The sequence below is a fragment of the Manacus vitellinus genome, unplaced genomic scaffold (assembly GCF_001715985.3).
Source record: "Manacus vitellinus isolate BGI_N305 unplaced genomic scaffold, ASM171598v3 scaffold_12_pilon, whole genome shotgun sequence".
Lineage (NCBI taxonomy): Eukaryota > Metazoa > Chordata > Aves > Passeriformes > Pipridae > Manacus > Manacus vitellinus.
The window spans coordinates 19,556,102-19,568,485 of NW_021938949.1; the positions used below are offsets into that span (position 1 = coordinate 19,556,102).

At 45.4% G+C, this 12,384-nt stretch overlaps 1 protein-coding gene across 2 annotated transcripts in view; it reads left to right on the forward strand.

The window, feature by feature from the left end:
- Positions 1 to 12,384, forward strand: part of MAPK8IP3 (mitogen-activated protein kinase 8 interacting protein 3) — an 85,137-nt gene that overhangs the window by 46,063 nt on the left and 26,690 nt on the right. For both annotated transcript variants that reach the window (XM_029965997.1, XM_018067585.1), the window contains 4 exons: positions 589 to 838; positions 5,871 to 5,973; positions 6,852 to 6,970; positions 11,296 to 11,307. In XM_029965997.1, coding sequence (XP_029821857.1) covers positions 589 to 838; positions 5,871 to 5,973; positions 6,852 to 6,970; positions 11,296 to 11,307 — 484 coding nt within the window. The remainder of the gene's footprint in view (positions 1 to 588; positions 839 to 5,870; positions 5,974 to 6,851; positions 6,971 to 11,295; positions 11,308 to 12,384) is intronic.

The following is a 12,384-nucleotide window of genomic DNA, read 5'->3' on the forward strand; positions in this document are numbered from 1 at the left end:
TCCTGTACCAGCCAAGCCAGACCATCCCAGCTTGGTGTCTGCTTCGCTTCTGCAGTTTAGTGGCAAAACCAGTTTGCTGTTCTCTCATCCAAGTGTGTTGGTGGCTTACAGTAATGACATCAGCCAAGATTTCTAGGAGGCCACTTCAGATCCTTCCCAAGTGATATCCATGGTGCCTTCCAGCCTTGGAAAACATTGGCCTGGCTTGCTGCAAGTGCCAAAGCCCTTCAGCTTTTACCGTAGTCAGTGTGAGCTGCAGGTGCTTTTCACTTGTGATAAGGCCATCTTTCCTGAGGTCACAAACTGGTGTGGTTTGTAAAGAGCAGTGTTCCGTAGTGAAGGAGGAAGGGTATCAGCCCTTTCACAGATGGGATTTGCTTGCTGAGTTCAGCACGAGAACTCTTTGCTTCACTGTGGTGGCAGTGCCCGGTGTCACCAGTAAGCGCTGGACATGTAGCGGGTACAGCGAGCAAGAGCCATGCTCCATAATGCTTTAAGGCAGCCACACCCCAACAAATGGGACATTAACTGAAATGTATAGCTGTGCTTTTCCCTTTCTGTTCTTCCCCCTCCCTGGAATTGCCACAGTGCCCCCAGGATGAGATGTCTGAATCTGGGCAGTCCTCAGCAGCTGCCACACCAAGCACCACGGGAACCAAGTCCAACACTCCCACGTCATCCGTGCCCTCTGCTGCTGTCACCCCTCTGAACGAGAGCATCCAGCCCATCAGCGAGTACACCAATGGCACCACCAAGAGCAATAAGAGGGCACGAGAAAAGCGGAACAGCCGGAACATGGAAGTCCAGGTCACACAGGAGATGAGGAATGTCAGCATAGGTATGGCAGCTTGTCATTATTGTAATCAACTTCCCAATGCTTGTGTGTCTCTGTTTACAGGGAGAGGCTGGGTGACTGCACTGTAAGTATGGAATTTGAGGAAGCCTGACATGGAAGGTACATGAGTGAGGCAGGGTTAATTGGATGGTAGCAGTTTTCTGCATAGCAAGTTTTTGAAACATCAGTAATATGAATATTTCACAAATTCACAGGATGGGGACAGATTATTGAGTTCAGTGCCCTGCAGTGTCATTCATCCATGTTGTGGAACCTCTTTCATAAGCAGTCAAGTCCCATCTTGGGCTGAACTTTTGGGAAGCTGTTTCTGGACCTCATCAATGTGACAGTTAAAAGCTTGTATTTAGTTTTCTCTCTGGATTTATTCATAAGTATTTTTATCCAGTTGTTCAAATGCCAAATTTTTCAGATTAAATAATTATTTTCCTTTCTGTGTGTTTATCCCACACCCTGATGTGTTTAAAAATAGCAATTGTGTCCAGCTGGTTTTCTCAGATAAATGAGCTGATTCTTTTAGTTTCTTTGTCATATAAGAACACCCCCAAATCTTTGGAAGTTACAGTTGTTTTCTGTCCACTTCCCAGAGTCCTTTAGTAATTTGAATTAATGATTTCTCATCAGGAAAACCATCACCTAAGCTTTAGCACCAGGCTGTTAAATAAATGGTGTCATCATCATCATCATCATCATCATCATCATCATGGCTGGGCTTTGCGAATGAAGATTTGGGAAAGGTCTCTACCCATGTTTGTCACAAGCGTGCTGGTGGCTAAAAAGGCCAATATGAGACAGGCATGTCCGATTGCAAAAGGCACAGCAGAAAGACTCCTTAGGTGGTAAATTCTGCAAAGCACGATTCTTTCTGCGTTGCCTTTTCTCCTCAAGGGTGATCCTGTGTGCTTTCTCAAAGGCATCAGCAGCGTTATAGATGGTGTGTCTCCAGGCCTCCCGGTTGGAGGTCAGAGTAGACCAGTTATGTTGATCAATATGGCCAAGGCTGAGATGTTGTTTCAGGGAGTCCTTGTATCTCCTCTTTGGGGCTCCTCTCATGCGGCAGCCGGTGGCAAGTTCACCATAAAGCAGGATCTTAGGGAGGCGGTGGTTGGTCCTTCATCCTGGAGACGTGCCCTGCCCAACACAGCTGTGTTCTCAGCAACATGGCCTCAATACTTGTGACTGCTGCTTGTTCTAGAACAGATGTATTAGTCACATAATCTGACCAGTAGATGTTTAGGATTGTGCGGAGACAGCGTTGATGGAAGTGTTCTAGGAGTCGCAGGTGGTGGCGGTGGATGACCCATGATTCAGATCCAGTAGACAGCACTGTGGCTCTGTAAACACTGATCTTTGTACTTTTGTTCAAGTGTTTATTTCGCCAAACTCTTTTATGAAGCTTTCCGAAGGCACTGTATGCCTTTGCTAACCTGTTGCCTATCTCTCCGTCAATCTTACCATCCGAGGAGATGAGGCTGCCTAGGTAATTAAACTGCTGGACTGATCTGAGCACTGATTCGCCAATGGTGATATGGGGATGAAGGAAGACTTCCTGAGGTGCTGGTTGATAGAAAACTTCTGTTTTCTTTAAACTGACTTCCAGCCCAAAGAGCTCAGCAGCGTCTGCGAAGCAGGATGTTAAATGCTGCAGAGCTGCTTCTGTGTGGGCGACAAGGGCAGCATCATCAGCATAGAGCAGCTCCTGGACAAGATGGTTTAAGGTCTTAGTGTGGGCCTTCAGTCGCCTTAGGTGTAATAAATATATGGTGTAAATAAATAAATGGTGTAATAACATGATAAAAGGCCTTTTCTGTGCTGTTTAATGCAGCTGTGCCCATGCAGTGTCTGAGCAGATCTCACCCTGGGTTGTATTCAGACTTGCAGTGGCCATCAGAAATGAGAAGTGAATTGTTTTACAGGTCGTGAACTTAACATAGAAAAGGACTGTAAGACTAGCTGAAGGTCACTAAAAAAATCTGCAGAAGCATAGAGATGAGCATAGATCTCTCAGGTTGGCATCTGAACTAGCTGATCATCTTTTTTCCCAAGTTATTACTTGGAAAGCAGAAGTTATAACTGAGTTATTACTAAAGCAGAAATTCCTCTGCTAACATTGACAAGCTGGTTCCTAACAAATTAAGACTATAAACCAGCATATAACATCTTTTGCTGTAGCACTGAATGAGAACTGCTGTGACCGAGTCCCAGTCTGTATTTTCCTGAGGGGGTCCCAGGGTCACAAATGTCCATGTGCCAGAAACTAGGGTAGTTGTCTGTAGAAACATACAGGTTCTGCACAGCCAGCTGTTAGATTGTGTTCTGGCTGTGATCCTGGCCAAGGCAAGGCCATGCAACACTTGTATCAGAGAAGCTAAGCATGGATGTCAGTAATTTGAATGCCCTGTAAATACCCTGATTTTTACAGTTGCTGCTTTACAAGCTCATTTACTATCAACAGCTTTCTTGGGTCAAAGTCATCTCTCTTCTGTATCTGTGCAATTGTGAGGTCACTGTGCATGTGGAAGCTTTTTTCCTTGGTGGAAGTATGATGTTGTGGGATCTGCTCAAGGCAGACAGTTGTGTCTTTCCTGTGTGTTTTGCATATTCAACCTTTCAGCTGTGTTTCTCATGCCTAAAGCAAAATCAGCTCTCCCTGCTGAGAAGAAACTCACATACTTGAATTTTAATTTGTGTTTTATGCATCTGTAATTAAAATGTCTGTCAGTGATGCACATACCTTAGAGCTGAGCTACCGAAAAGGGTACTCAAAGGTATTTGCAGAAAAGCTTCCCAGCTTGATAAAATAAAGCTGAGAAAGGCGGTGTTTGTGTGAGACCTGCTGGGTGTGGATGCCTTGCTTTGGCAGCAGATCCACATCATGCTTTGTCTTCCAGTGTGGATTTGGTGCACAATGCCAGCCTGAAAGAATCAAATCAACACTCCGGTTGTCATGGGCTATGTATATTTGCTACTGAGACCGTTTGGAAAGGTCAAAAATTTCACATCTAGTGTCGTTGAGGGACTAATGTAATTCACAAATTAGGTCCTTAAGCCTTCAGGAATCCCTTGTGTGAACAGGAACTGTGTTTGTGTGAACAGACACTGTGTTTGTGTTTGTGTTTCTTGTTTAGAGTAGGTGCAAGTCTGAGCTTTTGAAGAGTTTGGTATCCAATAAATGAGATCTAACAAGAGGAAGAATTTCCTTATTCTTTAAATACTGGCTTGAGGCTGTAGATTATGCAGAATCCAGAGCAGATTTCATGTATCGATTTGAAGTGAAATTTCACCTTAATGGGTATCTAAACCACTGTAGACTTGAGAATTTGTATCGAAAAATTATTTCTAGTAAAACTAAATAGTGGCAATTCCTAACAACAGTAATCTCTATCAAGCTGTACAGAAAATCACTGTCTTGCCCTCCATCTCAGCAAATGCTGCATGGGGATGGAAGAGTTTTTACTGGCAGATGTCATGGTTTGAATTTTGTGTTCCCCCAGAGGCTAAGAAAAGTGGTAGACCCCAAGGGGTGGAAACCCCTGGAAGTTTTGGAGTTCTGTCCAATGGGCGCTCCTGCAAAAATGTCAACATCTCACAAGCTCACCGGAAGAGATGAGTTGTTGAGGAGAGGTGGCCATGTTGTAGAACCACGAGGAAGGGGCTCTGAGCCCCTCGGGCCCTCTGGGGCCTCCCAGCCCCTGGCTGGGGGCTGCAGGGACCTGGAACAGCATAAAGCTGGGCTAGGTGCCTGTAGTTATGCTGGGAGATGTTTTCTCCATGGGCGCAGAGCAGCAGCCAGCACTGACCAGAGAAACGGTGGCAGAGAGCCAGGAGAGATAACACCTGAACTGAAGGAGCAGCAGAAGCAACATGCAGCACCAGAGAAAGGACTCCTGGAAGGAGAGCTGGGAAAAAGAGAGCCAGCAGCCTGAGAGACAGAGTTCTGGGGGTAAGACTGTACCAGCCCCCCAAAACTCCTTTGAGATCCCTCTGAGAAAAGAGGGAGATGGACTCCTATTAAGGAGAAGAGTTTTAGACGTGCAGCACCGGAGAGAGAGAGGAGCTGAGAAGCTCAAAAGACGTCCCGGAGCTGGACCGGGACGGCCAGATGGAATGCGGGGGGAGTTGACCTTGGCTCCCCCCCCTTGCACTGCTGCCACGGTGGCAGCCTGAGAGACAGGGCACAGAGGCCCTGCAAGGAGCTGAGTCTCCTGGAGATACCAGACCGTCACGAAGACCCCCCTGTGTCTTCGTGATATGACGTGGTGAAACGACCTTGTCTGGGGTTACGAAGCCCACGGAAGACCCCTCGGTTGGAGGCGATGGGGCTGAGAGAGGTTTGGATACCTCCCTCGTGAGTGCTGGCAGAAATCCAGCTATCAGCTGCTGCATGTGGAGAACACAGACAGACTGCTGCCTCAGAAGATGCTGCTGCTTAAGGACTGGAAGGGATCTGTCCTTCTTTCCCTCCTGGACTTTTATTTGGAGGGGAGAAGAGATCTGATCAGTGTAAATACATATGTCATGGTAGAGATAGTTGTGATCGTGTGTATAATGTGATATGGTATTTATTTGTACAGTCATTGTAATATATTCCCTTTCCCCCCCTTTGAGTCTGGTGTGTTTTGTCTGGAAAAACCCATCTCACATTAAGTTGAGATGTGGGAGGGGGAATAGAGCTAGGGAATTGGATTTTGGGGCTATCTCAAACCATGACAGCAGATAAAAGGGGTTTTTTGGAATTTACCTCAATGGATGAAGTATTTCTGCTTATCCCATTTTATTGGGTATTCAGGGCAATGACTTTGGTGATGCTCTGTTATGGTGGGGGTGAGGGGATGCTTATGATGTTGTTCCTGCTCTGCAGTTGTTCCTTCAGTCACTTTCTGTTCTGATTTTAAGACTTTGAAGGTGGCACCATGAAATTTTCAAGCCTCGATATTCAAAGCTGTAAAATTCCCTTCAAGAAACACCATCCTGTGAAAGTCCTGATCCTGTAGATGACATGTACTGTCTTACCTAGGGATGGGCAGCAGTGATGAGTGGTCCGATGTCCAGGACATCATTGACTCTACTCCAGAGCTGGACATGTGTCAGGACCCCCGCCTGGAACGCACGGGTAGCAGGTACTGCTTATGACTTTTCCCTGTGTGCTCTGTCACTTGGCTTCACAAAGAGTGAGGAACAGATTCTCTGGCTCACACTGAGCTCACAAGGCAGCTGTTTGACATAGTTCTGCCTAGTGTCAGTGTCAGAGGTCCTGACCTGCTTTGGGTTCTCCAAAAAGGCAGATGCCTGCTGGTGATCTGCAGCAGAATCTGTCCAGCTGACCCAGGACTGGGCTTGTTTGCCTTGCTGAGTCAGGGAGGATGGAGAGATGATGGAGCAACAGAAGGTTCAAGACAAGCAAAGAGGACATGAGCGTAAGCTCTCAGGAAGAGGGAGGAGATGCATTTGTCTAATAAGAGCTCAGTTCTGAATTCCATTTTAAAACCTCAAGCTTTTCTCAGTTTTTATTTTTTTAAGTGTTTGAGGAGAGAGGCAAGACTGTCCCACAAGAGAGGACAAGCAGAGGTAACCCCAAGCATCCCAGTCCTGCAGGCTCTGAGCAGGGAGAGCGGAGCACTGGTAATGGGTTCTGTCAGCAGACAAGGCAAGGGCATGAATTCGGTCCCAGTGCTACCCAGGAGCAGCAGGAGATGGGGCTGAAGGCAGTTGCAGCTCAGAGAAGGACTGAAGGCACAGGCCTGAGATCAGAGGGAGCCCTGGGACCAGTGGGGGTGGGTGTGAGTGCCAGGTGAGGCTGGTCAGAGCAATTGTGACCCATAAGTGCACGGAGGACTTCAATGGAGTTTTCAGAAGAATCCCATGGTGAACAGGTGGAATGTGCTCTCGGGCTTTTGATTGTGACGGTCTGGGATGCTCAATATCTCAAAGACAAATGTTTGAGCTTAAATGTTGCCAGGTAACAAGATTCCTTCTGTTTTTTTGCTTCCAACAACAGCCCAACACAGGGGATTGTGAACAAAGCATTTGGCATCAACACAGACTCCCTGTACCATGAACTGTCCACAGCTGGGTCCGAGGTCATTGGAGATGTTGATGAAGGAGCAGATCTGCTAGGTAAAACCTTGCTAGAACCATTCTCTTTTCTCTGGTACAATGACAATATAATAAGCTTCCAGAAACACTTAAATTCTCTTTTTTTTCCCAGAACTTGGATGTTTAGCTTTTTAAAAAATGCCTGGAAGTTGAGATAAATGTGACTGAAGCATGTACCTGCAATACAGTAACACTCACTTAGAAAATAACCTCAGCTATTGGGTATCTTTTATTTGTGTTGTCTTTATGTGCATAAGTTATTTTTCTATAAGATACTCCCAGACAAATAGTTTGAAGCCAAAATTTGCTCCTTCTGCCCCAAAAATTGCTCCCTCCAGTAATTTTGTGCTTGGAATAAACAGTTTGTTTGAAATTTGTAAGAAAGTAACTCCTCTGTTTAAGTTTTTGAAGTTTATGTGGAAATATTATGGTCTGTAATGCAATATTTACTCTTTTACAGTCTGTCTAAGACTGTAAAAGTAGTAATTAACTTTTTAGGCTGGTTTTGAAAGTGTTTGTAATACCTGCAGCTGGGCTGTGTTCTGTGTTCCTGGCTGGGACTCTGCAGCAGTCAAAGAAGCAACTTTGCCTCAGGGAGCACTCTGAGCGCTCTCCTTACGTTTTTTGTCAGACGCTTGAGTATCTAGACCTTAATTTCTGACAGAATTTAAGCATGTTCTTAATTCCTGCTGACTCTTTTCCTGCATCAGGACAGTACAAGTGGTCTTTGAATGCTCAGGTGACACGGGCAGCTGACGGAGTTTATAACTGTGTATCTCACTTTCCACCTTACTGCTGAGCTTAAGGAGTCTTAGGAGACACAAGGACTCCAGCAACATGCTTTCTGTGCACTTGGTAGCAAGAGATCTGATTTGAAAGTGAACGTTTCCTTTCTGGTGTTTACCAATGCAGAGCTGCTTAAGAATAAACTTTTAAGATTGATTCTATATATGTGTCCAGAACAGGGCGAGCTGAATCATGTCACACATTTGCAGCAGCTGACCTTTGCACAAATTAGGAAGGTACTTGCATCAGCTTTGATGTGTCTTGTATAAGGACCTTCTAAAAGGGTATGTTTCTGCAGAGGGGGTAGATTTTGCCCTATTCACCAAAAACTTAACCTTGAAGATGTGGACTGAAGACTGAAAAGGAGGTTAATACAAAACTTCTTACTTCATCTAAGACAAATATCTGTGAAATTGTTACTATTCTAGGCGATAGTGTGACTGGAATGTAAGAACAAGATCCAGACCGCCGTCAGAATGCTTTTTGATATTGATAGGTTTGGGTTGATTTTTTAAATCATGATGCTAGTCCTGCAGCATGCAAGAGAGGCCTCGTGCATGGGTTGATGACCATGGCCTGAAGCATCAAATCATTTATTGTTTCACCTGTAACTCAAGATTGCCAGAAGAAAAACGTCTGTAGAAGACTTAGGATGAACACACAGGCTTTCTCTGCCTGTGGTGATGGGAGCCAACATGTGCAGATACTTACAAAATTAAATATTTTAAAGGAAAAGCAAGATTTCCAGGTTTGAGAATCCTCTGGATGATAGCGGCCATTGCAGAAGGGCTGGGGCTCCTGCTTAAAGAGAAGGTTGACAGTAGGAACTACCTGTGATGGTTAAAGCTTCCTCTCTCTACCTGCTGTGGAATGGATTTTGGTTAGCCAGCTCCTTACATTATTGGGACTTCTCTTCCTAGCAGAATCAAAGCACTAAAACCATGGATAATCTTGCCACTGACTATCTATTTTATCTTGGTGCTCAAGTGCTTCCTTATCAAGGAGTGTTTGGTTGATTCTCTGACTCTCTCCACTAATAACTGTGCCAACTGCTGCTTTCCTTCTCCCCCCAGAATGACTGGGGCATCAGGAGTTATTGGCTTGAAAGAGTTAGTATTCTGGAAAATTACTTGCTTGATGTATGAATTGCTTTGGACAACCTGCCTCCCACTTTGGAAGCCTACCTTCTGGGAATCCGCTTTCCTTTGGGATTACCCTGTAGCCTGACCCAGTAATCAGGGAGAAATGCAGACTGTTGTTATCAAAAAACCAAAGCTTTTAGCTGCCCAAACCTTGCAACGTTGTTCACCGCAGTCTCAGTTAAAGTCAAAGAAACTTCTCCTCTTCCAGCTATAGGGCTGCCCAGAGACTTCAGGGTGGTGAGATGTCTGTTGTTTGGCAGTTACCACTTGCAATAAAAATGTACAAAGACTTTGTTGAATGGGGCCTATGTAAGTGTGGCTCCTGAAGATCACGGTGTGGCTTACGAGGAGGACATTTCTGTGCTGGTACCATTTCTGGCTTAGGCAGAGCAGCAGAACCCTTGCAGGTGATCCCATGGCAGGCCAGCAGAATAGGAAGGCTTCTCCTGATTCCTTTTCAAACCTGGGAGATGGACTGTGCCTTTTTTTTGTGCAAAACATTGATCTAATTAATCCTTTTGCTGAGTTCTGGCTACTGACTCTGTGCACAGAAAAGCGTTCTTTAAAATGAACACATGTGTTGCCGGGTTGTACAAAGGGAGGAAGCACAGAGAGATCTTGGGGTCATGTCTCTCAACAAGAAATGAGTCTGGTACTTTTTTTTTTTTGCATTGCACAATAGAAAGCACAAAAGAAAGTCTGGCAGAGGTGCAAGCAAAGGGCTAGATCGTGATGCTGACAAATCTGTCAACATTATCCAAAATTTTGCCTTTTTTGTTAGGTAGAATGTTCTCTCTTTGTGCTGTACCTTTTGAGTCTGAAGAGACACTGAGGAAATGGTGCTTTATGAATGTCATGTAAGAAACAAGATCCAGAAGCTGAAAGAGTTCTCTCTTGGTCATATTTGGAGCTCACTTCTCTCTATAAATCAAATGAATTAATGAATTTAACCCCACCTAACTGAAGGCGTAATACTTCCTCCAGTCTCTCAAAACTTGGCAATCAATCTGCAAAGCATTGTCTCTTTTTTTGTCTCAGTTTCTTAAAGAAAGAGAAATCTCATTAAAAGAGGACCTTAAAAACAGGACCTACAGAAATTACCCTCGACAAGTGTCTGGCAGGCAAGTCTGATTCTGGAATGGAAAATCCCATTTATTCCTTCTGGATATCTGCAAAGTGGCCAGCATCTCCTGGTACAAAACTGGCACTCTTCATTGCAGTTTTCAAATATAAAATGACAAATGAAACATATGAGTTTCCCCTCCACTCTAATCCAGCTTTACATACATGAATTTGTACAGGAAGTATTCTCAAGAAAAATGTGGAGTGAGAACAATCATTTACTACTGGTAGTTGGGGACCAAATTCCCTTCTTTCTCCTACAGCCTTAGGAGCACTGAGTTGGCTGTTTTCCTGCATATTCTCTTGTTAATCACAGGTTCTTACCTCCCAATCCTGGGTAGGCTTCCCTTATCCCATCTCCCCCTTCTCCTAACCCCCCTTGTATCAGCTCCCCCTTCTTGCTCTTCCCTATCCCAGGTGTTTTGGGACACAGAGGAGCACTATCAGTTTGGTTGTGCTCAGTGGGCAGGTCATTTACTGTGAGGGTGGTGAGCAGGTTGCCCAGAGAAACTGTGGCTGCCCCATCTCTGGAAGTGTTCAAGACCAGGTTGGACAGGGCTTGGAGCAACCTGGGCTAGTGGAAGGTGTCCCTGCCCGTGGCAGAGAGGGTTGGAATGAGGTGATCATTCAGACCCAGACCATTCAATGATTCTGTGATTCAGGTTTAGGATAACCAACTATGTTTGCTTTGCATTTGCATTCCGTGATGAAGACAGAAATGCTGCCATGTTAACAGTAAGTGTTGTATGCAGAAGTTGAAATGGGATTATCAAACCAAGTCCCAGCACTGCAAAAGGGTTTTAAATGCAACTAATTGTCTTTTGCAAGATGAAGTGTCACTGCAGAGCACAGTTATTATTAGAGGATCTAGTTGTTAAAATCACAAGAGGAGGGGAAAGTGAGAGGTAGTGGAATGAGCTGTTGAGCGTTTAGTGGTACATGACAAAGTAAAGAGAGGATGAGAAAGTAAAGGTTTACCCAATCCACGAAGATGTGATTGCCTGGGATCCACGTCTGGAAAGCTGGGGGTAGCTGAGCCGTGTGGTTGCAGTCGTACCACAATTTACCTTCCCTTGGGTTTGTTTTTTTTTTTCTGTCCTGTATGTAGAGTCATGCCATCGACAGCCATGGCAGGTCCTGTCCTTACTATTTCATGCCTTTTGACATTGAAATGGCTGAATCATTGTTAATTTTTTTTGAACAAAATTTTGATTTTGTTGGTTTCAGTCACTGATTGATCCTTTTTCACTTCCTTTTTCCCTTGTCTCTCTGTGCTTCGCTGGACATGGCGCGTAGGGGAGTTCTCAGGTGTGTATCTCCTGCTCAGTTCCCTTTCTTGTTTCTTTTCTCTTGGTTGAGGTCGGATGATGTGGTATACACGTGTGATACTCCCCTGCTCTTGTCCAAACACAGTTGGCTTTGCAGACTTCTCCCACCTCGCCTCGCTTTGTTGCCTCACACTGGTGGGTCCCCACAGCGGGAGGTCCCCGCTCTGCTCACACTCCTGCTGCCTTTCAACCTGCTCTCCTTGTGTGGCTGTGGGCAGGTTTGCTCCACAGTGTCACAATGACCTGTCACTCAAGGGCTTGGGGCTCAAATGGCTTTTTTTTTCTGCCAGGAGGGGTGCTTGTACCAGAAGTTGGGTGGGGACAGGCTGAGTGAAAGTCCCATTGTCCTCTCCTCTTCACTGTGCTGTGAGGAGTCCCTCCGTATGCCTATTGCTGTAGGGGTTACCTGGTGAATACCAGCCCTCTTAGGGTATAGTGGTAGTGGGTTAGAGTGACAAAGCTTCTGTCTTTCTGGCAGGAGTTGGGTGATGGCTCATCTGTCACTGATAGCTCTGTCCTTTGTTTGGAGAAGGTGCTTGCTGCCCTAGGGCCATCCTCTGCACTGTCCTGTAGAACACACTTGGGCCTTTATGTGATTTCAGTTGATGTCAAGGGGAGCTTTCTTGATTTCAGTGTAAACTGGGTGAAGTTTTCCCTGTGGTGACCTGGCAGCTGCAGTGGTGTGATGAGGTGTGCAATGAGCTCTGCCCCATCCCTGTGCCCGGCACTGCTGTGAGGGCTCTGTGATGGTACAAAGAAAGGGACAGCATCATCCTTTCTTTTCATTCAAACTGCTTTTACCGTAAGCCACTTTTTTTGTGGACATTCCTCAGAAAACCTCCCACTGAAGTGGAGTTGGAGTTTGTTGCAGTGTGGAGGTGGATTTGGGCCTTTTTAGGCCAGATTAAAGCTTTGATACTCACCCTCTTTTATTTTTCCTCCCTGCCACTGTCCTTCCCTCACCCTGTTCATAATGTCTGTTGACCTGCCTTTGTTGTGGTGATGGGAAACTCAAGGATGTGTCATACAGGGGAAATGATGAAGATGGAATAAGCAG